This window comes from Emys orbicularis, chromosome 20 (assembly GCF_028017835.1).
Source record: "Emys orbicularis isolate rEmyOrb1 chromosome 20, rEmyOrb1.hap1, whole genome shotgun sequence".
In the NCBI taxonomy this organism is placed as follows: Eukaryota; Metazoa; Chordata; order Testudines; family Emydidae; genus Emys; species Emys orbicularis.
Window position 1 is genome coordinate 5,287,129 of NC_088702.1, and position 25,349 is coordinate 5,312,477.

The 25,349-nt window shown below is 58.7% G+C and overlaps 2 protein-coding genes across 2 annotated transcripts in view; both read left to right on the forward strand.

Moving 5' to 3' along the window:
* Positions 1-11,707, forward strand: part of ARHGEF2 (Rho/Rac guanine nucleotide exchange factor 2) — a 107,855-nt gene extending 96,148 nt beyond the window's left edge. Inside the window, exons 11-26 of the mRNA XM_065420137.1 lie at positions 161-307; positions 970-1,220; positions 1,886-2,011; positions 2,390-2,507; positions 2,983-3,240; positions 3,568-3,644; positions 4,681-4,850; positions 5,598-5,665; positions 5,867-6,058; positions 6,712-6,813; positions 7,809-7,870; positions 8,333-8,374; positions 8,718-8,768; positions 9,484-9,906; positions 10,876-11,029; positions 11,622-11,707. Coding sequence (XP_065276209.1) covers positions 161-307; positions 970-1,220; positions 1,886-2,011; positions 2,390-2,507; positions 2,983-3,240; positions 3,568-3,644; positions 4,681-4,850; positions 5,598-5,665; positions 5,867-6,058; positions 6,712-6,813; positions 7,809-7,870; positions 8,333-8,374; positions 8,718-8,768; positions 9,484-9,906; positions 10,876-11,029; positions 11,622-11,707 — 2,327 coding nt within the window. The remainder of the gene's footprint in view (positions 1-160; positions 308-969; positions 1,221-1,885; positions 2,012-2,389; positions 2,508-2,982; positions 3,241-3,567; positions 3,645-4,680; positions 4,851-5,597; positions 5,666-5,866; positions 6,059-6,711; positions 6,814-7,808; positions 7,871-8,332; positions 8,375-8,717; positions 8,769-9,483; positions 9,907-10,875; positions 11,030-11,621) is intronic.
* Positions 11,708-16,882: 5,175 nt separating this feature from the next.
* On the forward strand, positions 16,883-24,904 carry LOC135892611 (tyrosine-protein kinase Fer-like). The gene is made up of 9 exons (XM_065420409.1): positions 16,883-17,149; positions 18,053-18,181; positions 18,582-18,635; positions 22,685-22,803; positions 22,896-22,990; positions 23,285-23,408; positions 23,629-23,786; positions 24,234-24,356; positions 24,762-24,904. The coding sequence occupies exons 1-9, from the start codon at positions 16,883-16,885 to the stop codon at positions 24,902-24,904; spliced, it is 1,212 nt and encodes a 403-aa protein (XP_065276481.1).
* Positions 24,905-25,349: the final 445 nt, after the last annotated feature.

The window sequence follows — 25,349 nt, forward strand, 5'->3', positions numbered from 1 at the left end:
CCCCCCAGTTCTGAAACGACACCCCGATGTGCTGGCGCCAGCAGGGCAGAGCCCGGTGCTGGGTGGGAGCATTGCCTTGCCCCGCTCTCCTGTTCTGTGCACACACGCCCCCCTCCTCGGGCCGGGCTCCCCCCTGACTGGCCATTCTCCCCCACCCTAGGGGCCGAAGTCATCTACAACCAGCTGATGAGCAACTTCGAGACGGATGAGCAGGACTTTGCGGCCGACTCCTGGAGCCTGGCGGTCGACAACAACTACCTGCAGCAGCACAAGAAGGAGGTGATGAAGCGCCAGGACGTCATCTACGGTGAGCCCTGGCCCCCTGCGCGCTGCTGGGACTCGGCTCCGCACCCCGCCCTGCCCGTTCCCGTCCCGGGAGCGCGGGGCTCCTCCCCATTCCCAGGCTCGGCAGCCCTGGTGGGTCAGGGCGTGGGCCTGGGACCCTTTATCTCTCTATCCTTGCTTGGGGAGGGGCCGAGCAGATGGCTGTGCGCAGGCTAGGACTCCTGGGTTCTATCCTCACCTCCCCCTCTCCGTGCCTCAAAGGCGAGCGGCCCGCAGGGGATAAAGCCCCCGTCCCTGCCCCCAGGAGCTCACAATGCAGGGGCCTGATTCCCGCTTGCTTGCGACGTGGGCGCGAGACCCAGTCAAGCCGGGATGACGGTGATTTTAACCCCACTCTGGGCTCGGCTATGGGGCCAGGCGAGGATGGAGTCAGCCCCGTGGGTCGTTACAGAGCAGCTGATTCACTGGGGCGTCCCAGCGCCAGAACCAGGGAGCTGCGGGGTTGAGCACGCCAGTGCCCAGGGCTGGAGCTGAGGAACCAGGCTGCCCAGCTGGGGGCTGGGTCGGAGTCTGGTCCTCTGTGGGCACGTAGCACTGCCTTGGGGCGCCTGCCCCTGCCCCTAGGGGGCTGCCTTGGGGTTTCTGGCTCTGCCTCTCATCTCCCCGTCTCGCGCCCCTCCCCAGAGCTGATCCAGACCGAGATGCATCACGTCCGCACCCTGAAGATCATGACCAACATGTTCCGCAAGGGGATGCTGGAGGACCTGCAGATGGAGCCGGCCCTGGTGCAGAGCGTGTTCCCCTGCGTGGACGAGCTGAGCGAGATCCACGACCGCTTCCTCATGCAGCTGCTGGAGCGGCGCAAGGAGTCGCTGGCCGCTGACAGCAACAAGAACTTCGTCATCCACCGCCTGGGGGACGTCTTGATCCAGCAGGTGGTGTAGGCTGGGCGAAGGCTGGATGGGAGACACAGGGACATTGGAGCGGGGTGGGTGGGTCAGTAGGGGGCGCTCTACCCTCTGAGTCAGTGCAGACCACAATGCCCCAGCATGGCGCTAGGGGGCGCTGTGCTGCAGGGAGCGGGGTGGGGGGGCTCAGCAGGGGGCGCTCTCCCCTCTGTGTTAGTGGGGTGACCGCTGTGCTGTAGCACAACACTAGGGGGTGCAGTGCTGCAGGGAATGTGTGGGTTTCCGCCAGGGGGTGCTGACTGCACTTCCCCAGCATGATGCTAGGGGGCGCTGTGCTGCCAGGCCCAGGGCGGGGACCCAGCAGGGGGCGCTGTGCTGCGATAATGAGCTCATGGCACAAGTCAGGGTGTTAACTCCACTAATTAACATTCTGCCTCCCTAGCACCCCCTCCCCCCAGCAGTTCCCTCTGCCGGGGGAGGGGGGGAGAGATCAGTGCACATTCCCAGCTGTTGGCGTCATTGTACTGTGCAAGCAGCAGCCGGGTCTCCTGCCCCCCAGAGGTGGCTGCAGTTCCGCGGTGGGGGAGGGGGAAGCGGGCCCTGCGTGTGCTGGTTCTCCCGGCTCTCTGGAGCAGCGCTCGGTGGCGATGCCTGATGATCTCTCTCTCTCTCTCTCTCTCTCCCCCCCGCAGTTCTCCGGCCCCAGCGCCGAGCAGATGAAAAAGGCCTATACGGAGTTTTGCAGCCGGCACAACAAGGCTGTGAAGCTCTACAAGGAGCTGATCGCCCGGGACAAAAGGTTCCAGCAGTTCATACGGGTGAGTCCCTGCCCGGCCTCAATTCGGGGCTTGTTCCCGGGGGTTGGCCCCACCTTGGCGAGCCAGGCTCCTGGAGCACCCAGGGGCCTGGCAGAGGTGTGAGGCTGGCGTGACTCTGTCCTGGGGGGAGCTATTGACCGGAGCGGGCGCTGAGAGGGGTCAGGAGATCTGGCTTCTGTTCTTGACTCTGCTGCTGACCATGGCCAAGTCCCTTCCCCTCTCCGTGCCTCAGTTTCCCCATCTGTGTAGAGGATCATGGAGCTTATCCTGTCTGTGGGGCAGTGTGCCATTGACTGAGCAGTGACTCGAGGCCGGGGAGCCCCTGGGCCGGGCTCTGAGCTGATGTCTGATCCTTGTCCCCATCTCCCCTCCCAACAGAGGCTGACCCGCTCCTCAGTGCTGCGCCGGCACGGGGTGCAGGAGTGCATCCTGCTGGTCACCCAGAGGATCACCAAGTACCCCGTCCTCATCGACCGCATCCTGCAGAACTCCAAAGGTGAAGGGGCTCCTGGGAGGAGGGGCTGGGGGGATTCAGGGGCTTGGGCCAAGCTGGGGGCATGGGGCACCCAGGGCAGGCATAGAAGGGGGCTGCAGGTCGGGATCGAGGGAGATGCGCAGAGCTGGGGCTGTGGGGAACCCAGGCTGGGCATAGAAGGGGATTGAGGGAGATGCGCAGAGCTGGGGGCGTGGGGAACTCAGGGCGGGAATAGGGGATTGAGGGGCAGCAGCGTGGGGAACCCAGGGTGGGAATAGAAGTGGATTGAGGGGGCTGCAGGTCGGGATCGAGGGACATGGGCAGAGCTGGGGGCGTGGGGAACCCAGGCCGGGCATAGAAGGGGATTGAGGGGGCTAAAGGTCGGGATCGAGGGACACAGGCAGAGCTGGGGGCGTGGGGAGTGCCCTGCGTGCCCGTCTCAGCTACTGGGGAAGGAGCTGCCCTGACTCCTGGCGCTGTCCCCTCCCTTCCCCAGGGAACGAGGTGGATCAGCAGGACCTGGGCACGGCCCTGACGCTGGTCAAGGACCTGATCTCGGCCATCGACCAGGAGGTGCACGAGTCCGAGAAGAACGCGCGGCTGCAGGAGATCTACGGGCGCGTGGACGGGCGGTCCAAGGCCCAGCTGGACTGGGAGGGCCACAGCGCCTCCTTCTGCAAAGACGAGTTGCTGCGCCGGAAGCTGGTGCACGACGGATGCCTGCTGTGGAAGACGGCGGCCGGGCGCTTCAAAGGTGCGGGCCGGGAGGGGGAGTCCCTGGGGGAACCTGGCAGAGGTTCAGGCCCCCGCCCCCAGGCACATCCACATGGGCTTGATTTTCCCCGCCCCCCCCCAAAGCCCAGCCTGAAGCCACGCCGGGCACCAGCCTCCGCCTCCTCCCAGGTGTGGCTGCTCCCCGGGGTGTCCCGTTCCTTCTGCTGCCAGCGGAGGCTCCATCCCCCTCCCTTTGTGGCCTGGCTGAGGCGGAGTGAACCTGCCAGGCTGCAGCAGCTGATCGGAGGTTCCCATCGCCCGCAGGCCCCTCACCTTGATGCCTTTGTGTCCTTCCTCTTGCTCACAGATGTCCTGGTGCTGCTGATGACCGACGTCCTCATTTTGCTCCAGGAGAAGGACCAGAAATTCACCTTCCCTGCCCTGGTGAGCTGCCTCTGGTCCCTCCGGCTTCTCATCCTCTGCCACAGGGCCGGCCAGAAACAGCTGGGCCTCCTGGCAAAAGGGCTGGCTTAGCTGGGGCTCAGGGCACACGGCTAGGTGTCAGGACTCCTGGGTCCCATCTTACCGCAGGAGAGCCCCTTGCCGGAGCTCTCTGCCTCAGTTTCCCCCAGCTGTAAACAAACCTGATGTGATCCTGACCCGCTCCCGCCAGGGGCCGTTGGGAGGGTGAATTCGTTGGCATTGGGAGCATCTCCAGTGGTAGGCGCGGTGTGAGCGAAGCGTTGTGACCCAGCCTGGCTCGTAGCCCGGTGGTCTCTGCGTCTGCTCCGTTGCTCTCTGGGTCGCTCTTTTGCGGCTATCGCTGTTGTTTATATGGCAGTGGAGAGGGGCCCATTGCACCGACCCAGCGAGAGTCAGTCCCTGCCCCAAAGCTACATGGAAAAGGCAAAGGCTGGGAGGGGAAACTGAGGCACGGCGGGGGTAGCGATTTGCCACCCAGCGGGTCAGCAGCAGAGCTGGGAACAGTCGATGTCTGGAGTCCCATCCGGTGCCTGACCCAATAAACGGGTTGCTCTGGTAGATCTGCTGCGCCCGGCTTAGTAACCCGCGGCTCTGGCTGCCCTGCAGTCCGGGCAGACAGACCTGCCCGAGCTTTACCTGCAGTAGCCTGGTGAAGACCAGCTGTGCCACCGGGACCCTGGGCACCTGCTCGCGTCGCCCCGGCTCCTGCGTCGTCTTAGCTTGCCCGTGTGCGTTGCCCCTCGGACGGTGCCAGCGTTACGGTAGTGTCCCGGAGCCCCAGTCCTGGACCGGGGCCCCCATTGGGCCAGGACACAACAGAGTGCCCCAGAGTTTCCCATCTAAGTATGACAAGAGACAGCCGGTGGAGATGAACAGACGGGTGGGCTAGGAGATAAGGACTCTGCCAGTCCTCGCAGTCCTCTCTCTTCGTGAACCCCTGGGATCCCCCCCATTCCCCTTCACCCCCCCTAATGGGCTGCCACACCCCCTCCCGCAGGACAAGCCGGCGGTGATCTCCCTGCAGAACCTGATCGTCCGGGACATCGCCAACCAGGAGAAGGGCATGTTCCTGATCAGCGGCACCCCGCCGGAGATGTACGAGGTCCACGCCGCCTCCCGCGACGACCGCAACACCTGGATGAAGATCATCCAGCAAACCGTCCGCCTGTGAGTGCCCCCGCCCCGTGGGACGGGGAGAGGGAGGGACTCGTCTGCCTCCGGTCTGGCACGGGCAGGATAAAAGCTTTACTACAGCTGCCGGCAAAGGGAGCCGCTTCTCCAGCTCGAGCGTCAGAAGCTGGGGCTTTTAGCACTGAAAGTTCCAGGTTCTGGTTCCGCTGTTGGCCCAAGTGGGGACGCCCCGGGTGGGGCTTATGTTCTGGGGGAGCCTCCCTGCACTGGGGAAGGGGGTGAGCAGTGTGGGAGGGGAAGGGAGGTGTCAAAGGTATGGGGTGGGGGGTGCTTGGGACCTCTGGGAGGTTATAGGGGAGCGGATAAGCTATCAAACTGGTACTGGGTGGCCAGGGGGTGACCAACGTGAGCAGCCAGTGGAGGGGTGAAGATGGCATCAGAGGGAAGGGGGCAGGGGGGGAGGGGCAACCATCCACGTGGGCTGGGTGCCTATGGAGGGGGCATTGCTGGGGTGGATCTGTGGAGCATCTGGCTGGGCGGACAGAGCCAGCTCTGATTCCCTGCTCTCAGGGAGAGGGCTGCGAGCTGGACCGGGCACGAAGGGCGTCTGTCCCTGGTGGCCCAGGGGGGAGAGCGACAGTGACCTCCCCCAGGGGCGGGGGTGGAGCTCAGGCCCTCAGCGTCCGGGTGGTGCTTTGGGATCCGCAGTCGGGGGAAGGAGCTGTGGGGTCTGGGGATTTCTAGCCTGTGGCTCCAGCCCCTGACGCGGCCGATCTGCTCTAGGTGCCCCAGTCGCCAGGATTTCCCCCTGATCGAGACTGAGAGCGAGGCCACCCTGCGCAAGCTGAAAGGTAGGGGGTCGCCCTGCCCCCGCAGTGACTACCCCACCTCCCCCTCCCCGTGTGTCCCCGGCAGTCACTGGCCCTTGTGTCCCCTCCCAGCAGTCCCTGCCAGTGAGCCCTGGCCCAGCAGTAACCTCGACCCCCACCCCCTGGCCCAGGCTGCCCTGCCAGCCCCCGTCATTCATCCCCCTCCCTTCCCGTCTCCCCCAGACCAGATGGCGCAGCGGGACCGGGAGATCACGGAGCTGCTGGAGGAGAAGGTGGAGCTGTTTGCGGAAATGCTCAGCCTGCGGAGCGGCTGCGAGGACCCCCCAGCCTGCCCGACCCCCCGCACCCTCTTCCGGGCCGAGTCTTTGGACGGGCCCCGCGGAGAGAAGCTGCTCCGCAAAGCCATCCGCGAAGGTACCCGATGCCACGGGACTAAACACCCCCCGCTCTCAAAGTGCCCTCCCTCCTGCAGGGCCTGCCTGCCGGATCTCCTGCCATAGCAGATCAGACCCCGGGCCCATCTAGCCCGGTATCTGGTCTCACACATTGACAGCACCAGCTGCTTCCGAGCAAGGGGCAAGGGCTCCCTCTAGTGGACAGTTGTGGGATAACTTGCCCCCCAATGGGTCTCCTCCAAACCTCTAATAAGGATGAGTTTTAAGGTCCAAAGCAGGCAGATTTCCACTTCCCAGTGTTCATCTCTTGTTAGGGGGAGAACAGCCAGTGCTAAGAGGGAGAGACTGGCCAAAACTTGCAGTCTGCATAGACCAGACAGACACAGGGTGGGAAAGAGGCGTTTGTATTAATTCCCCATTTTACGGATGGGGAAACTGAGGCACGGAGCCCGGCAGTGACACGCCCACGGTCACGCAGGGAATCAGTGACAGAGCTGGGAATTGAACCCAGGTGTCCTGAGTCCCGGTTTAGTGCCCATCCTTTCTCTGTACCCCCCCCCCCCCCAGCCCCATTGCTAGCAGACCCCAGGGCTGCAGAAGGATTCACGGTACAGAAAGATAGGGAATATCAGTGTCTTGCCGGCACTAGTTCACCAGGTATTTCTCCCCCAGTGGAGTGTTTGAAGGATCTTTTCGTGGGAGCCGTGAGGGACCGAGACCAGAACCACCCTGCTGATCCCGACGGCGGCTCCGGCACCGGCTCCGACACCCCGAGTACGAGCTGAGACCTCCCTTCTGATTCCTCCCCTCCCTGTTGGGGGCGCCGCAGGGCGCAGTCTCGCTGCAGGGCCCGACGCTGCCCGCGTAGACCCCGGAGCTGATCAGTGTTTTCTATTTGTGCCAGCTCCTTTTCTACTGGGTGTATCTTGCAAGATAGGAGAGGCCTGTAGAGAGAGGGACGGGAATGATTCACGGGGCTGGGAAAACCTGCTTTGCAGTGAGACGCTTCAGGAGCTTCCCCTGCTCTTTGGAGGAAGCAAAATAGATGGAGGGCGACTGGGTCCTATCCCAGGACCACCTCCAGGGGGAGGCGATTTGTGAGGGGGGAGGGGTGTCTAACCCAGCGACCGAAGGCAGAATGAGAGCCGATGGGTGGGAGCTGAAGGCAGACCTAGCTAGGAATGAAGTGCAGATTTTTAAGTGCGGGTTGTTAACCATTGGAACTCCATGCCTAGGGACATGGGGGATTCTACACCCCTGGGACCGTGGCTACGCTAGAAAGGCTCGTCAGTATAGCTGTGCTGGAGAGCTCCACTGGCCAACTCTCCTAGTGGGGGTGCAGCAAAAAGCGTACCCCAGTTCCCCGGACGGGCTTTTTGTACTGTAGTAACTGTGTCTACACATGGGTCTGTTGCTGGCTCCGCTCTGGGTCGGGGATCGCACCTGGGACCGACAGCTCGGCCAGCAAAACCTGCAGTAGACAAGGCCTTAGGCTTTACATCTCTTCCTGAAAGTGCCTCTCCAGCCCCGCCAGACGCAGCCGTCGCTGGGTGAGGTTCTCGGGTATGCAGGAGGTCAGATTGGCTGGTCACAATGGTCCCTTCGGGCCTTGGAGCCTTTGACCCCTACGGAGGTGCTACCCTGCACAAGCCACTAAAATTAGATGTCGCAAGGGCCGGGCGCCTCCTGCGTCGGTGACCCGCAGGCGGATTTCGGCCCTGGAAGGGGCTAGCGCGGCCTGTCTCATCTGCTCATTCTTCCCTCCGCAGACGGCGAGACCAGCAGCCTCAACGGCTCCCTGGAGTTCTGCAGGGCCGACTCCGACCAGCGGGTAAGTCCCTTTCTGCCCCGGCAGGGAGCCAGTCCCAGTGGGGATGCCACGGCGGGGTCTGACAGCCAGCGCCGGGGGAAGCCAGGTTCCATTCCTGGTGCTGCCTGAGCCACGTGGCCCTGCTGTGCCTCAGTTTCCCCATCTGTAAAACAGGGATGGCAAGCTCCCTCCTGGGAAACGTGTGCGGCGGGGGGGCTGTTATGCTCAGCTTAGGCCTGTCTGTAGAGCCTTGGCTGGCACATTACTGTCACTGCCTCCATCCACACTGACACACCAGGGACTGAACCGGCGACCTCCAGGCCTAAAAGCAGGAGCTGCTACAGCTTGAGCTACAGAGCCAGCCCCCCTGGCTTGTGCTGTAACAGATTTGTCACATGGGGGGCCTGTAATACACACACTTTAGGGATACCGGCTGGCTATGGGGGGCTTCACATGGCTAATCTCTGCCTTCTCTCTCTGTAGGATGGGAATGGTAACCAGCTGCAGCAGAAGGTACCCCATGAGGTAGGGGGGCTGGCGGCCTCTGGATGGGGGTGGGATTTATACAGCTGGAGGGAAGGGGTCGATAGGAGAGCGGAGTCCTGGCTCTGCCCCCTGTGCTGAGTGTGGGGATTAGGAGGCAGTGTGGCCTTGTGGCTAGAGCCCTGGGCTGGGAGCCCTGGGTTCTATTCCCAACTCTGCCAGTAGCCTGCTGGGCCAGTCACTTGCCCTCTCTGTACCTCAGTTTCCCCATCTGTAGAATGGGGATAATGATACTGAGCTCCTTTCTAAAGCCCCTTGAGATCTATGGCTAGAAAGAGCTGTTGATTTATTATTTACATGGATTTATTGCTCTCTTCCCTCCCAGGAGGTGATTCACCGGCTTGTGGCACTCTACGCCCTCCTCCATGGCCTGCAGGTCTGTACCATCAAACCTCCCTCCCATCCCACGTGCCCCCTGGCTGGGGGAACCCCGAGCTTTGCTCCCCACCAGCTGTAGAGCAAGGTTTCGGTTCCCCTTGGTGGGTACGGTGGGATCCGTCCTGGTGTGGAGCTGAGGCATGTCCCTATGGGTGGGGGTGAGGTTCCCCTGTTGCTGCCTAGGGTTTGTCATTGGGGCGGAGGGAGTCACAGAGCGTTGATGTAGTATGGAGGGACGGGGTAGGGTGACCCCTGGGGCAGGGGGTGAGGTGGAGGGAGAATCCTGGGGAGAGGGCTCTGAGATGGGGGTAGGAAGGAGGAGAATCCCTGTGGGGAGGGGCACAGAGCTGGGGTTGGGGTGGGGGGCATGGAGCCCATGCAAACAGGGAGGCATTCCTGGGCCAAGGGTTGCAGAGCTCGGCGCAGGGGATGGGGTAGCAGAAGTCCACAGCGGGGAGGAGGCCCAGAGCCCAGGTGAAGGGGGCTGGAGGGAGGGGCACGGGGCTTGGGGACAGGGGCACAGCTGCCCCTGGGGGGCAGAGTACAGGGCTGCCACCGGTACGAAATGAGCGCTAGAGACAAGCGTTTGGTGGCCGGGGAGTTGCTAGAGCCGGGATCCCAGCCTAGGGATCGCCCCTGCTCTGCCTGGGGCCTGTATGTCCGGCTGAGTGTGGGGCCGTGACAGCCCTGGTGACGCCCTCTCCCCTCCCCAGGCCGCTGTGGTTCAGCAGGACTCCATCCTGGAGCTGCACCTCTACGACGGGGGCGGCCGGCAGGAGAAGCTGTCACGCGCCAACTCCCGCAAGGGGGCGCCGGGGGACGCGGCCGTGGCCAAGGGCCCGGAGAAGCAGGCCACGGAGCTGGCGCTGCTGCAGAGGCAGCACACCCTACTCCAGGAGGAGCTGAGCCGGTGCCGCCAGCTGTGCCAGGAGAAGGTGCAGGAGGCCGGGGCGCTGGAGGCGCGGCTGCGGGAGAGCGAGCAGGAGCGGGCCCGGCTGGAGCGCGAGGCGGAGGAGGCCCGCAGGCAGGTGGCCGCAGGCGCTGCCGAGGCGGTGTGGGTCCGGAAGGGGGCGGAGCCTCGGAGGCGGAGCCTGCCCGCGGGGGACGCCCTGTATCTCAGCTTCACCCCGCCCCAGGTATGGCTACCCACGATGCACGGCGGCACCTGGGGCGGGGAAGCATTGCAAACCCACTGCTCAAGGGCTGCCAGCCGGGCTGGGGGTCAGGGGCACGGCAGGGAGCCCCTCAGTCACCAGTTCGACTCCTGACTAGGTCGGGAGTAACCCAGCATCACCAGCCATGACGCTGGGCGTGAAACGCGTTTGCTGGGTCTCAGCTCCATGGGCAGCAGATGGGTGGCACAAGCTGGTCCCTGGCAGGGCGGGGCGGGAGGTTGCCCTGCTGGGTTGACCAATGGGATCTGCTGTCCCCAGGGCTCTTGACCCGAGCCAAGGAATTCACACGCCACCCTTCCCAGCCCTCTTGCCCCCTTGCTGAAAGGGGGAGGCGGCCAGGAGCCTTCTCTGGGGTTTCCCTCTGCTGGAGAGTCAGCACCTGCCCCCAGCACAAGGCACGGTCAGGCTGTGCGGTGTCCCACACAGCAAGTGCAGGAGCAGGATGTAAAAAACCCTGGGTGCAGTTTGATTTGGGGCTGGAAAAAAAATCTCACTCCCTAAAAAAAAATAAAATCCCACAACCCCATCGTACCTGCTTCTTAGCCCCCCGTCCAGGGCCGTGTCGCCCCCTGCGCCATCCCCTCCAGATCCTAGGCAGGGTCCCTCCCCTCGGGAGCCCGTGGCGCAAGGATCCCGTCTTTTGGCACAAAACCCTTGGAGTCCTTGGTCCTCCCCGTTCCTCGATCGGCCCTGCTGTCCTGCCCTTGTTCAACGGGACTTCGTTTGAAGGGGGTGGAGCTGGAAGCCACGCCCACGCCGTGTGGCGCTCTGTCCCCCTCTAGTGGTGTCTGGGCCACACACCCATGTCAAGGAGGCGGCCCAGCCTTGGCTCTCCTAGATCAGCCATTAATTCCTGCATTCGATCCCCGATGACGCCCCCAGGACCACGGCGTTGCATTCACACGAGTCCTCTTCCTCCCCCCACCGTAGCAGAGCCGAGGGAGCAACCACGGGAACCTGTTGCCAAGCGACTGTGCCTTAGGCGACGGCCCCGCCCAGCTGCAGGAGGGCGACGAGGACTTTGAGGCGCTGTCTGAGGACGAGGGCGTGGCCAGCCATCCGTCTCCGCCTCCCAGCCCTCGAGGTCAGTGTGGTGCGTGTGGCGATGTCACCCCCAGCCATTGCCACAGCCAGCACCCTTCGCTCAAGGGCAGGGGTTTGCGCGCTCGGTGCAGGAAGCGCTGGGTTGGATCCTGCCCCTGGCGTGCGTATTTCGTCCCTGTGCAACTTAGCAGGAGCTTTGGGGCTTCAGGGTAGTGAGATTGCATAGGGTCCAACATGGAAATGGGCGAATGAGATGGGGGGGACGGGACTTGTCCTGCCCTGGGCAGTCTCTGGTGTCCCTAAGCATTACAATGCAACACCCAATTCCCCGGCCCTTCTCCAGAGTGGTGCGTCTGGGAGTCAGGACTCCTGGGTTCTGTTCCCAGCCCTGGGAAGGGAGCGGATTTAGTGGCTCAAGCAGGAGGGGCTGGGAGTCAGGAGTCCTGGGATCTGAGTAACCTTGGCCAAGTCCTCCCCCTGCTTGTGCCTCAGTTTCCTTGTCTGTACAATATGGGTGAATGATGCTGTGCCCCTCGTGCAGACTTGGTGCTCTGGGAAGGGGGTGTTAGTCCATGAATTAATGGACGTCTTGGTGCATGAGCTCATCAGTTGGGGTGTTTGGTTCCTTGCAGATTTTTCGAGGATGCAGGACATTCCTGAGGAGGTGGAGAGCAGCCAGGAGGTCAAGGATGGAGAGGGCGGTTCCTTGGACAGTTAGAGAGGGGCCCGACCCCCCTACTCCTCCGCCCACCCATTGCCAAGGGGTTGACGCTGCTGCCACAGATTTTCCTGGCCAAAAGAGGGAAGAGACCCTGGGAAAAACTGCACCAAATACAAACCAAATCGTGGAGGGGGAGCAGGACCACGGCCCGGTTCCCGAGCTGCCCTAGGACATTGGGCTCATGGGATGTTTTTTAACATTTTGATCCACAGCTCCTTTTTTATTCCTTCCCCTGGGGAGGGGGCGGCCGGTTTGCCGCGGCTTCCCGAGCCGATTAATTTATTTATTTTGTTTGTTGCGGCGGGAGGGACCGGAAGGGTTCGGATTATTTGCCGGCCCTTGGCTGGGAGCCGATCAGACCTTGGGAGGAAGCCACAGGTGTCTGATATCCAGGGCAAACGTTAATTTCCCCCTGGCTGGTTCGGTCAGACGCCAGCCGGATGAGTCCTCCCGTCTGGGTCCATTCTCCGTGACATTGCACGAAGCTCACACTAGATGTGCCTGTGCGAAAACACACGCACGCCAACACTATAGGGGCACCCTGGCAGGTTGGGGTGAAGGATTTAACCCTTCCGCTGGGATGCCCAGCGGCAATATCTGGAAGATCCAGCAGTCAAAAGGGACGTTCTGCTGGGAAGTCCAGCACTGAATTGGTTAATTATGCAAGATGTCGCTCACCCCCGTTGACTCGGAGTCGCCATTGAGCCAGGACAAGTGCGAGCCACTCTGGGGAGGAGCCCGCATGGTATGTAACATAAGGGAGGGAGCAAGGAACAGACCTCCTGCTGTAGCCTGCTCTGTTTTTCAATGCTCTCCAACCGCTGCCGGGCAGCATCCCTTAAAGATACAACGAATGGCCCCAAATAGCGTCTCTGGGTATTTATAAGCGGTGGTTCTACTGGCCCTTTAAAAGAAACAATTAAACCTAAAAGAGGCTCTCAAATGTGATGTTTAAAGGGAGGATGGCGTGCGGGAGTTGGAAATGAGGGCGATCTCATCAGGGTTCAGCCCTCTCCCAGATTTTTTTGGGGCGAGGGGGCACTGTTCCTTGTCCTGGGACTTCCCCTCCCGCCCCCTGAAAAACAGCTGAGCGTGAACATTCCCCAAATCCCAAGGCCTCCCAGACGTTGCCCCCTGCCTGCCGACGTGTGAATGGCAGTTGGGGTTGGGGGCTGCCGGTGCGGTGGGGATGGAAGAGGGGGAGTGTACATAGCCCTGGCTGCATTGTTTGCTCCACAATGTATCGGGCAACTCCAGCAAAGGGATCTGGGGTGTGTCAGAGGGCAGCAGAAAAGCGGGTGGCGGGTTCTTTGTACCAAAGCTGGAGTTCTTTGTAATTAAATTAAAATTAAAAAAAAAAAAAAAGATGGGGGGGGGACAGTTTGGGGCTCTGATTTTTCCCAGGGGGATGATTGACTTTGGGGTGTTGCCATTTTCCGGGGAGTCCTCAACGGAGCCCTCCCTTAAAGGAGTCTGATGGACAGACCATCAGCCCCCTGAAAAAATGCGGCCTCGTTACATTTCATTTTGGGGTGACTCCAAAATCGATTTGCAGATGCACTAGGAACCACCACAACATCTTGGCCTTTGTGTTTAAAATATTCAGCTGATCTGCTCCTGCCGGCTGGATCTTAGGAGGAAAACAGGGATTGGGGCATGTTGAAATAGTCCCGGAAGGTTTGCGTTTTTAGAAAGTCTGACCACAGAAAATCTTCTTTTTTTAAAACGCCTGCTGGCCAATAAAACCTATTAATAGCAGATGTTGCTGTAAGGGAGGAATTTTTTTTTTAATTAATGCCAAAAAGAGTTTCAATTGGTTTATTGTTTCCTGTTGATTTAACTGTACAAAAAAAAAAAAAAAGATAATTAAAAAATCAACCCCCTGCGTGTGTGTGCTGGATTTACTCGAGTCAAAACGATCTGCTCAAGAGAAACTTCTCCTGAATTTTTAACGGGTGGCTTGGTTGCTTTCAAGATTCAGGAGGCTGGTGGGGTTGCCAGCTACAGCCCTGCAAAGAGGAGCCTCCAACGAGCTCATCGGCCGGTGGAAACTGGACGTGTGCTTTTCAGTCGTTGCTGTATTTGGCAGCCCGGCCAGTGGCTTAGCAGGGGTACGCTCTGCAGTCAGTGATGATCAGTGCGGTGCCAGAGGGTGTGCTATAGGGCACGGGGGAAGGAGGGGACACTCTGGGTCAGTGCTGACCCCAATGCCTCACTCCAGGGCTCTGCTGCAGGGGTCAGCCCGGACTCACTCCAATGTGGCACCAGGGGCGTTGTGCTGCAGGGAGCGAGTCTGTGCTGACCCCCGTGTGGCACTAGGGGGCGCTGTGCTGCAGGGAGCAGTATCTGAGAAGCAGGCCCCTACTGACTGTATTGGAGTGGAGTGGACGGGTTCTCTAGAGTCCAGTTTACAAGGCTGGCACAGTAATTGGGTGGGACTGGGGGTGAGATTTGGGGATGAAAAGTCCAAACTGCAGGCGGTTTGTATTGAATGTAAGATGTTTCCGGTTCAATTTGTGGGTGTGTTGGTGGTGGGGGGGTTGCAGCTCCTAGGGTTTTCCATAGACGTTTTTTGGTTTTTAAGCCGGAAGTGCCCACAGCGTCCCCTTGTCTGGCCCGTGCTACTCAGACACTCAAAGCCTGTCCCGTAACCTTGCTGGGAGGGGCCAATGTGCATCTTCGTCGCATGAGACACCCTGGGGCTTCCTTCTGGAGGCTGGGGCATTCGCACAGGGCATTCTGCACGGGTACCACTTTGCAGCTCTGACATCATCTCCCAGCAGGGGACTGGACTGATCAGCTGGTCGGGAGGCAGAGTCTAGCGAGGCTGCTGGACATGGAGCAACCCTGGAGGAGCCGGCCGCTGTCTGCCCCGTGGAATCCAGGAAGAATCAGCTCACCCGCTAATGCAGTGATTTGCTTTGGTGCCCTGGGCTACCCCTGCATGGCTCTTGGTCTCCCCCCGAGTGGCTAGACCACGGATGGGTCAGCTACAGGCTGTGAGGCAGGCGCGATCCTGCTCCATGCTCCAGGGGGCCAGTCCCCGCAGCCCGCCCTGCCACAGGGGGTTGAAATCTGGCTGGGGCCAGATCCTCTTCACTCCCCACCGGCAGCTGAAGTCAGCCCCCGGTCTCTGTTTCGGGGTCTGATCCCTGTTCCAAGAGCAAACTCTTTGTGCGTTTGTGATGACAGAGGCTGGGGGAAGGAGATTTTTGTAATGTAAAACTTTCCACCCACTAGAGAGACTCCGTCGGCGCAGGAGCTGGGCTCTTTGAAGCACAATTCCTGGCGCTCCGGCTGCTAATGCCGGTAGCAGACCACCCAGGGCTAGAGTGGAGGGGGAAAGGGGATAGGAGCGCTAATAGGTCGTGGAGCCAAAAGGCTTATGGAGGGACGGGGAGGGAGCTTGGGAAAAGAACCAGATGTTGCTGAAGTATAAACAGCGAGCAGCGTGGTCTGTGTCCATGTCTTTTGCCTCCCTTGCAGTTTATTTGGATGAAAGCCGAGACAAGGGCCCTACTGTGCGAGGGGCTGTAGCGACCGTGGGCCTGAGAGCCAGTCCCTGCCCTGCAGAACTTGCCATAGACATGAAGACAGACAATGGCTGGGAGAGAGGCCGATTAGTCTCCCCGCTTCATAGGCTGGGAGGCCAAGAGAGATTAAGGCCAGATTGCTCCGGCCTTAATCTCTAGCAAACCTGACTAGAAAGAGAGGGGAAGAAGCCGAGCCTAGGGAAGGGTCAATACACCAACAGGCGGCGTCAGTGGGGAAACGTAAAGCAGGTCGGGTCTCTACAGCCATACCCATCTCTGGGGGGCTGGGAGACGACCGATTGGCTCTGGTTCTTGTTGGGAGACTCTTGTCTAAAGCCCCTTTCTGGCAGTGCAAAGTGGGCCCAAATTCCCTTTAAACTCACTAAGGCCCCCTGGCATGGCCCGAGCGGTGGAAAGGGGCCTTCGCATAACTGAGGATCAGGCCCTATTGTCTTTAAATGCATAGAATTGTATATTGATGTGATGTCTCTTTAACAAAGGGCCTGTGTCATGTGACTACTTCCCGGCGTTAACGCCATCAAACGGGTCCGCTCTACGAGGCTGCCCCCTCCAACGTGCTCTGTTCAATGCCAGATCCCCGATGCTGACCTGCCTTCCTTTTAGGACCCCCTCCCACATCATCTGGGGGCAGCTTCTGTCTTCTTCCTTCGGCCTCGGACTGTTGGACGCTCACCGTTTTCCGGCCTGGCTTTACACGCCCGAGCCAGCGGAGCCGGTGCTCCCTTGTTGTTGGGGGTGTAACTCTGAGCATGTCTCTAACGTACACATTCCTCCTAGGGTCTGGCCGGTCTCACGTGACTGCTGATGTCATAATACCCCATTGTCCCCCTGGACAGGCTCCCCGGAGGGTGGCCGGGTGGCAGGTTCCCATGCTGGGTTACAAGGGCCTACGCGTGCCCGGTGCTGCGTGGAATGAAGGATGAGCTGCCCCTCGTGCCAGAAATACGCGTGGGGCTGCACTTATGACAGGCTGCGCCCCATCAGACCCATCCGGGTATAGTGCAACAATGCAGAGAAAGGGGAGGCAGGCCCCATAGAAGTGTGTCCCTTATAAACCCCATAAGAACCCATAAGTGATCCAGGGGGGAGGCTTAGCTGCTGGTTACAGTTCAGGGACTGTTGCTGGTCCCTGAGCCAGAGCCCATTAGAGAGCTTTAGCTCAAGTTATGGAGCCTGGGGCTCTGCTGGTCACCGGTTCAAGCCCTGGTGTTGGGCTGGGAGGAATTCCCATGATCCAGTGACGTTGCAGTTAACCACGGGGAACGGCGGCTGCTCCAGATTCAGCGTGTAGCAGCGGGGATGGAAAGTTGGTCCCCGCTGGGGGCTGCACCGTAGCCGCTGCATGAGATGAGTTTTTGCAGGTCTCGGTCCACTTAATGCAAAAGCATTCGCATCCCAAATGACCCACCCTGTCCATTGGCACGGCCTGGCCCCTGCGTGGGAGTGTCTGAGTGGGGGTGACCCTCCCGGAGCGTCCTGCTGGGGAGGTGGGTGCTGCAGGGTAGGATTGAGGCATGCTGGCAGGGGGCAGCACATGGTGTGGAGAGGGCTGCTCTGGTCTGCGGCCTCCCTAACCCCTCTCCCAGGCAGGAAGTTCTTAAAAGGCTGGGCCCGATGGATGCCCTGCGAGCATCTAACCCTAGATTCTCTCCTGTTCTCTCACAACCACAAGCTGCCCCCTCCGATGCCGCTGGTACCGGTGGCCCAGAGGCCCCTTGGCCAGCAGGACTGGTACCACGGCTCACTCCCCAGACAGGAGGCTCAGGCGTTGCTGACCAGTGAGGGGGATTTCTTGGTCCGCGCAAGCCAGGGGAGGCCAGGAGCCCATGTCCTGTCTGCGCTGGCTGGAGGACAGTGCAGGCATTTCATCATCCAGTGCCGGAAGGTGAGGAGCTCGGTGGGGAGGGGACGTGATGGTGAGCCCTGCAGGCCATGCATGCCAACCCGCCAAAGGGTTATTCGCCTCGGGGGAGTGGCTACAGCTGGCGTCCAGTCCCCAGGAGTGCTGCCTGGCCAGCGAGGACGCGCGGACGTTGGCTGTCACGTGGTAGCCTGGTGGGAGGAGCGTTCTCATGCTTGCTCGTGTAGTTGAATTGATCTCTCTGGATCAAGCCGCTTAGTTCTGTGGCCATCCCTCCAGCGGTCGCTGGCTGGACTTGCAGCGCCAAAGAGGAACATGCTTGGGCTTCTATTTCCGGCTGAGACTGTGGGCACGTCACTAGACCTCTTTGTGCCTCAGTTTCCCCAGCTGTAAAATGGCGATGCTGATTTGCTGGCCTCATCGTGCGGCCAGCGCTCTGCAAAGGGGGCCTTCGTATAAAGGAAAATCGGGCTTCAAATCTTTAGAGCATAGAATAAAGGCCGCTATGCAAATGTAGGGTTTTGTAATAAATCAGTGGCCACCTGGGACTTTCCAGCTGTTGCCGCTCAGAAGTGCACAGCAGCAGTGGGGCTGGAATTCAGAGCCTCCTGGTCCAGAAACACGGCCCCCTGCTATGGGAGAATCCCCACCGGCTGGGAGCAGTATAGGGCCTGTAACACACACACTGGAGTTCTGATTCATTCTAGCAGAGGGCAGTGCGCTCTCTTTCTCTCTTTCTCACTTAAGGCAGCTGATTCCCTGCTCCCTCCCATGGTTTTTAAAATTTGGGGACCCCCCTGAGGGGGACCCATCCAACCTGGCCGCTACACTCCCCTTGTCGATCAGCAGCAATGGTAGCTTCTGTGCTGATCAGCTGATTTCTCCCCTCCCCCCGCTCACTCTGTCCTGATCTGGGCTCTTCTGCAGGGCAGGTACCAGTTTGAGCCTGGAGGGGTGGGGGCCCCCACCATCCCCTCGCTCATCCACCACCATCTGCAATCACGCCAGGTGCTCACCACGAAGTGTCCGTTCCTCCTGCGGAACCCGGTCACCAAGGTAAGCCCACTGCGCTGCTGCATGCCCGGGACCCCCAGCTGGGTGAGGGTGGGGGGTATGGCAGAGATCCAGTGGGGGCTTGCAATGGGGGACGGGGCAGTAACAAGGGGTTAACCTCTGCTCCACTCCCCCCCTTGGTGGGCATGGGGCCCCCATGGTTAAGGTTATAAGAGTGGATGTGAAAAACAGCTTGAATGGAAAATTTTGGGCCGGCCCCAGAATCAGGCCCATTTCTCCGTGTTTGCTCCAACCCTTGTCAGCCCCCATTGTCCCCCGGGGCCCGATCCCCTCCCCACAGTCAACGAGGGGACTTTGCCCCTGAGCAGGATCAGCCCCACCACGCAAGCTATCAGCGCTATTGTCTCCAGCCCTTATTGTCCGGCGCCTTGTTCTTTTGTAGGCCAAATGGGACCTGAGCCATGAAGACGTGGTGCTGGGGGAGCTGCTGGGCAGCGTAAGTGACTCCGTTCTCGGCTGTTAGCCGTGTACTGCTCCGCACAGGAAGACTGATGTTAATTGTGGACAGGGCAGCAATCTGACAGTCAGGACACCAGGGCGCTGTTCCTACCTGTGCCACTTCCTGCCTGCCTGGCCTTGGGCGAGTCACCGCCCCTCTCTGTGCCTCTAGTATATAAATGAGCATCAGGCCCACCATCCCCCTGGGGAGAGCAGTGTGTGCATCCCACACCGTGCTGCGGCAAAAATGAAATTCAGCGAAGACAGGTGCAAAGTTCTAGATGTAGGAAGGAAAAACCAAAGGCACAACTTCAAAAAAAAAAAAAAGGGAATAACTGGCTCGGCGGTCGCCTTGCTGAAAAGGAGCTGGGGGGGTCTAGTGGATAAATACGAGTCAGCAATGTGACGCGGTTGGGGAAAAGGCTAACATCATTCTGGGGTGTATCAACAGAAGTGTTGTATGTAAGACACGGAAGGTAATTATCCCCCTCTGCTTGGTATTGGTGAGGTCTCAGCTGTACCCTGTGTCCAGTTCTGGGTCTCGCACTTCAGGAAAGATGAGGACAAATTGGAGAAAGTCCAGAGGAGAGCAGCAAAACTGAAAACTCGATCTATGAGGAAAGGTTAATAAAACTGGGTATGTCTAGTCTTGAGGAAAAAGATTGAATGGGGAGCTGATGACAGTCTTCAAATATCTTCAGGGTGTTATGAAGAGGACGGGGATCAATTGTTCTCCTTGGCCACTGAAGAAGCAGTGGGCTCCATTTGCAGCAAGGGAGATTTAGGTTAGATGTTAGGAAAAGCTTTCCAACTCTCAGGGGAACGGGCGTCCAAGGGAGGTGGCGGAATCGCCATTGCTGGAGGTTTTTAAGGACAGATTGGACAAACCATCGTCAGGGCCGATTATAGGTTTACTTGATTCTGCCCCAGCGCGGGGGGCTGGCCCGGATGACCCCCTCGGGGTTCTTGAAACCTGAGATTTCTATGATTCTAACTCAGCAAATGGCTTCTCTCTCTCCACGCACAGAGGGGTTTCTTTTTGGAAGCTTAAAGGAGTAGTACCCTAAAAGTAAAAGCATCAGAGTTTGGAGCTACAGATGCCACAGGTGACTGGGAGGCAGGGATGGGATTCAGCTTCCAGAGCCAGGGACTCAGATATGCATTTATTCTTACACCCCCCAATTTGGGGGTGAGTTTTCTCCGTGTGCGTCTATAATATCCTAGGCGGATCTGGTAGCAATGCTTATAATTAAAGTCGTCCCGCACGTTCCACTCTAAGACGCTGGTTTCAGTTGCATATAACTTTAACAACCTTGAGCCATTTGTGGTGAAATTTCCCATGCTGGGCATTTGCCTCAAGCGGATATCTTTGGCAAGTTGCAGCTAAAATGGTTCGCCCATTTCCGAGAACGTGATTAGGGATTGTTTTGCTCATATTAAAAGAATTCTCCAACCCTTTTATTGCAAAGCTCTAACACATCCATGCTTTGAAGCAGGGACTGTATTTTGCCGGAGAGTCACCCTGGGGTCATTGAAATGCCTGTTTCCTGGAAATTCCACTCAAATTTGACAAAATTATAAGCCTCTGAAAATCTGTTTCCACGTGCTCAGTAGTATGTAAAATATGACAAACTGGAGAAAGGGCTTGAAATAAATAGGGTGAAATCCAGTAAGTGGCAATGCAAAATACTCCACTTAGGAAGGAATAATCAACTGAGGGGGAGGGATAGCTCAGTGGTTTGAGCATTGGCCTGCTAAACCCAGGGTTGTGAGTTCAATCTTTGAGGGGGCCATTTAAGGATCTGGGGCAAAAATCTGTCTGGGGATTGGTCCTGCTTTGAGCAAGGGGTTAGACTAGATGACTTCCTGAGGTCCCTTCCAACCCTGATATTCTGTGAGTCTATGAATTGCACAAATGGAAAATGACTGTCTAGGAAGGAGTACTGCAGAAAAGGGTCTGGGGGTTATAGTGAATCACAAATTAAATGTGAGTCAACACTGTTGCAGGAAAAGTGAACATCATTCTGGGATGTATTAACAGGAGTATTGTAAGCAAGGCCCGAGATGTAATTCTTCCGCTATACCAGGGGTGGGCAAACTACGGCCCGCAGGCTGCATCCGGCCCACCAGATGTTTTAATCCAGCCCTCGAGCTCCTGCTGGGGAGCGGGGTCTGGGGCTTGCCCCGCTCCGGCGCTCTAGCTTCCATACCCAGATGTGGCCCTCGGGCCAAAAAGGTTGCCCACCCCTGCGCTATACTCAGCACTGATAAGGCCTCAAGTGGAGTACTGCATTGGGTTTCAGGCACCACGTTTCAGGAAAGACGTGGAAAAAATGGAAGTAAGTCCAGAGGAGAGCAACAAAAAGGATTAGAAAACATGATCTATGAGGGAAAACTGAAAAAAATGGGTTTGTTTCATCTGGAGAAGACTGAGGGGGGACGTGACCACAGTCTTCAAGGACATAGAAGGTTGTTATAAAGAAGAGGGTGATAAATTGTTCTCCTTAACCACTGAGGACAGGACAAGAAGAAACAGGCTTAAATTGCAGCAAGAGAGAGTTTTCAGAGTAGTTAAGCACTAGAACAAATTAGCCAGGGAGGTTGTGGAATCTCCATCACTGGAGCTTTTTAAGAGCAGGTTAGACAAACACCAGTCAGGGATGGTCTAGATAATACTTAGCCTTGCCTCAGTGCAGGGGACTGGACTAGACAGTGGACCTCTCGAGGTCCCTTCCAGCCTGACATTTCTATGCTCTAGAGGGAACTATAAATGTATCTTCTCGTTGCCTCCGCCGTATCTAGTAACATATGGACAAAATCCCTTTAAAAGTTACACCTCTCTGTGGTGCTTGTATCTGCCTCAGGCATTCACTTCCTAGTCCCTTTTGTTAGCTACGTCCTCAGCACTGAGATAATGACACTAACCACAGGGCAACGTGAATATTTCATACAGCAGCTGCCATCCCGTCTTTGTCCCGTGTTATGAAATACGGATCTGATGGTTTCGTGCTGCTGCGTCCCATAAAAGGCTCTCGGAGCAATGATGAGGGGCGGTGGGTCTAGGGGGTTGGAGAGTGGACAGGAGTATAATACACCTTGCTAAGGGAAGGGGAGGGAAGGATCATGGTGGGAAGGGTCTGTGGTGTCTGTCATGTCAGTCAGCAGCAGTGGGACATCGGGATCATACATCATAATCCCTAGTTCTTATCTAGCACTTTTCATCATTAGAGCGCCAAGCACTTGGCAAAGGAAGCGGGTACCATTATTCCCATTTTGCAGATGGGGAAACTGAGACATAGAGAGGGGAAGTACTTGCCCAAGGTCACCCTAGTGGCAGAGCTTGGAATAGCACCCAGATCCTCCCGACTCCCAGTCCAGTGCTCTATCCGCTAGGCCACACAGCCGCTGAGCAGTAAGATTTGTTGTTCGGTGCTGTGATTGGCATCTGAGGTGCAGCCCTGACGTCACTGGGAGCTCAGTGGCCTCTGCGAAATGAGCTGGCGGGTGTCAGGATGATGTCTGCAGGACAGGGGTTGGCAGCACAAAAACTCACCCGTGCTGTGGGCCCCGCTTCACTTGCAGCCTCAAAAGAGAAAGCAAGGCGACGTGCCCAGATACCAAGGTGATGGGCTCTGTCTAGGAACCTGCAGAGAACAGAAGGACTGAATGGGCCAAACTCTCCTTTCATCCCTAGAGGGGAATCCTTCCCAGCAAGGGCACATTGGCAGCGGGTCGGCGTGGCTGGGAGGCCCAGGCAGATAGAAAGCACTCCAGCCTTCAGAGCTCGCAGGCTGAAACCCTGACCTAGTTTGAGGGGAAGGAATTGGGTGCGCAGCCCCTTTAAATTTCTAAGCACTCCGTCGGTGGGTGGAGACAGCTGCCCTTTTGTTCTGGGAGTGGCTGCAGCATGCTGCCAAGTGAGGGGGTGCACACACTGTGCTCTCTCTATGGAGAGGCTGGGCCTGATTTCCCTTTGGCATGTAATGCAGAGCAGGCCTTGCTCTGCTGTATGATCACTGCCCCCGACCGCTGTTTCTCCATCCCCAGGGGAATTTCGGGGAGGTGTATAGCGGCCGCCTGTCATACGACAACACCCCCGTGGCTGTGAAAACCTGCAGGGAGCCCCTGGCCCCGGAGACCAAGCACAAGTTCCTCATGGAAGCCAGGTCAGCCAGCAATGGGGTCTGACGGACCAATGGGCAATGGTCCCGCCCTGTTGGCTCAGTGGCTCATCCCTCTGCTCCTTCCTGTTTCTAAGGATCGTGAGGCGCTACAGCCACCCGAACGTCGTCCGGATTATTGGCGTCTGTGCCCGGAAACAGCCTGTCTTCATCGTCATGGAGCTGGTGTCCGGTGAGCAGGAGAACTCTCTGCATAACAGCATGCTCTGCATGTCTGCCTGTGACTCCAATGCACCTTTTGCCTCCTGGGTGCAATGTCAGGCCTGCTGCAACAGGGTTGGGAATGTCACCACCTAGTGGTCGCAGCCCGAAGTGCATGCATGCCCTATTTCCTGTGCAAAACCAAGCGAAAGGGGCGTTTGAGTTTCACTGCCGATTGAATTCCAGCCCTAGCTGGGGAGTTGGCGTGAGGGGCATGGATCATCTGGGTCTTTTGTTCTTTCGTTCTCTCTCTCCCCCCACCTAGGTGGGGATTTCTTATCGTTCCTCCGCTCCGAGGGGAGCCGGCTCTGGGTTCAAGACCTCATCCACTTTGCAGTTCAGGCAGCAGCAGGGATGGCCTATCTGGAGAGCAACGGTTGCATCCACAGGTATGGGTGAGACCCCCTTGCGGCACAGAGAATTGCACCCGCTGGGAGGCTAAAGTGACACCCCGGGCACCCAGAGGGTTAACAATTGCCCCGAAGAGTGAGCAAAGTCCAACAGTAAGGTTCCGTGTCCAGCTCCCCTGCTGGCCAGTCCTGCCTGCTGCATCCAGGGAGTACCCAGCCAGCGCCCGGGTGCGTCTAGCCCTTCGTCCTCTCCCCGCAGGGACCTGGCGGCCAGGAACTGCCTGGTGGGGGAAGGCAACGTGCTGAAGATCAGCGACTTCGGCATGTCGCGGCAGGAGGCCAATGGCGTCTACGCCTCCCGGGGAGGAATGAAGCACATTCCCATCAAGTGGACGGCGCCGGAGGCTCTGAGATACGGTCAGGGGCGCGGGAACAGCTCGCTCCTCGCTGAGCTTTTACAGCGGTCGGGGCAGGAGGAAGGGGCCTGGGCCCAGGAAGGTCTGGGGCAGGGGAGGCTGGTCAAGGCCAACAGCATGCCCCCTACTGGGGTTTGAAGGGACTGGAGCAATTTTTCTCCTGAGTTCGTCTGGTATCACAGGGAGGATGCTCTGGTGCAGAGCGCGCTGATCTGCCCTCCCCGGTGTGACCTCACTGGTGAAGGCAGGATCCCCCAGGCAGGGGCGGGCCCAGGCAGATCTGGAAGTCCCGGTACTTTTCTCATTCAGGACGACACCACTGGAGTGTCCTGTATTCTGGGGACGCGTCAGTGGCTACCCTAACCTCACGGGTAACCCTGCCGATCGCGTGACAAAGGGCTATGGGATCGGGCCCCCTTCACTAATGTCCCCTGTGGGTTGATGGCAGGCCGGTACTCGACGGAGAGCGACGTCTGGAGCTACGGGGTCCTGCTGTGGGAGATCTTCAGCCTGGGGGCTGCCCCCTACCCCGGCATGTCGAACCAGCAGGTGGTGAGCCAGGTGGAGCGAGGCAAGTAGCGCGAGCTGGCGTTTATCACAGCACGGGTCCTGGACAAGGGGCACATCCCTGAGCTAAGGGGGTGGCCATGTGCTTAAGGCTCAGGAGGCCAGGTTCAGTTCCTGGTTCTGCTGCAGTACAGACAATCATAGAGTCATAGACTTCAAGGTCAGAAGGGACCATTATGATCATCTAGTCTGACCTCCTGCACAATGCAGGCCACAGAATCTCACCCACCCACTCCTGTAACAAACCCCTGACCTATGTCTGAGCTACTGAAGTCCTCAAATCAGGGTTTAAAGACTTCAAGGTGCAGAGAATGTTAACGTACCTCCTGCCCTAGTCCCCAGCCCCCCGCAGAGCTACCGCCCCCCCCCCCCCCGTGCTGTGTGTCTCCAGCCTCTCTTGCCTTGGCAGGTTTCCGCATGCGAGCTCCTCCGCGCTGCCCGGTGGAAGTTTACGACGTGATGCTGAGGTGCTGGGAAGCCAGTCCCAGCCTGCGCCCCAAGTTCAGCGCCATCCATCAGGAGATGACGCAGCTCCACTGGAACTCTGAGTGACCACGGGCCTCCACGTCCCCTTTGTAATATGTATCCACCCTCCCCCCCGAAATAATCTATATAAAGCCTCTCAATGCCTTTGCTCCAGGCCTTCCCCCCTGGCCCTTCATCTTGATACTTGGAGCTTGGTTCCTAGAAGGGCTGGTGGTTTGAACCCACTTTAAATATTTCCGTTACATGCCGCCGTTAACCAATCAGAGCTCCTCTGCCAAATGATTGGCTGCGGCGAAGGTCAAAATGATTCCTCCCCTGAGCCGGTTGGACAGGCTAGGCACCAACTCGGCTTCCCGATTGGCTCATCAGTGAGGAACGTTGGTGATTTTTCTTGTCCTGAACTTCAGATGTGGTCTCCACTTCTGAAGGCGAGTTTAAACCCACAAGGGCTGAGCCATCCGGGCGTGCGGCACAGAGAGTTCCCTGCGCAGCCGATGGAGACGTTCCGAAT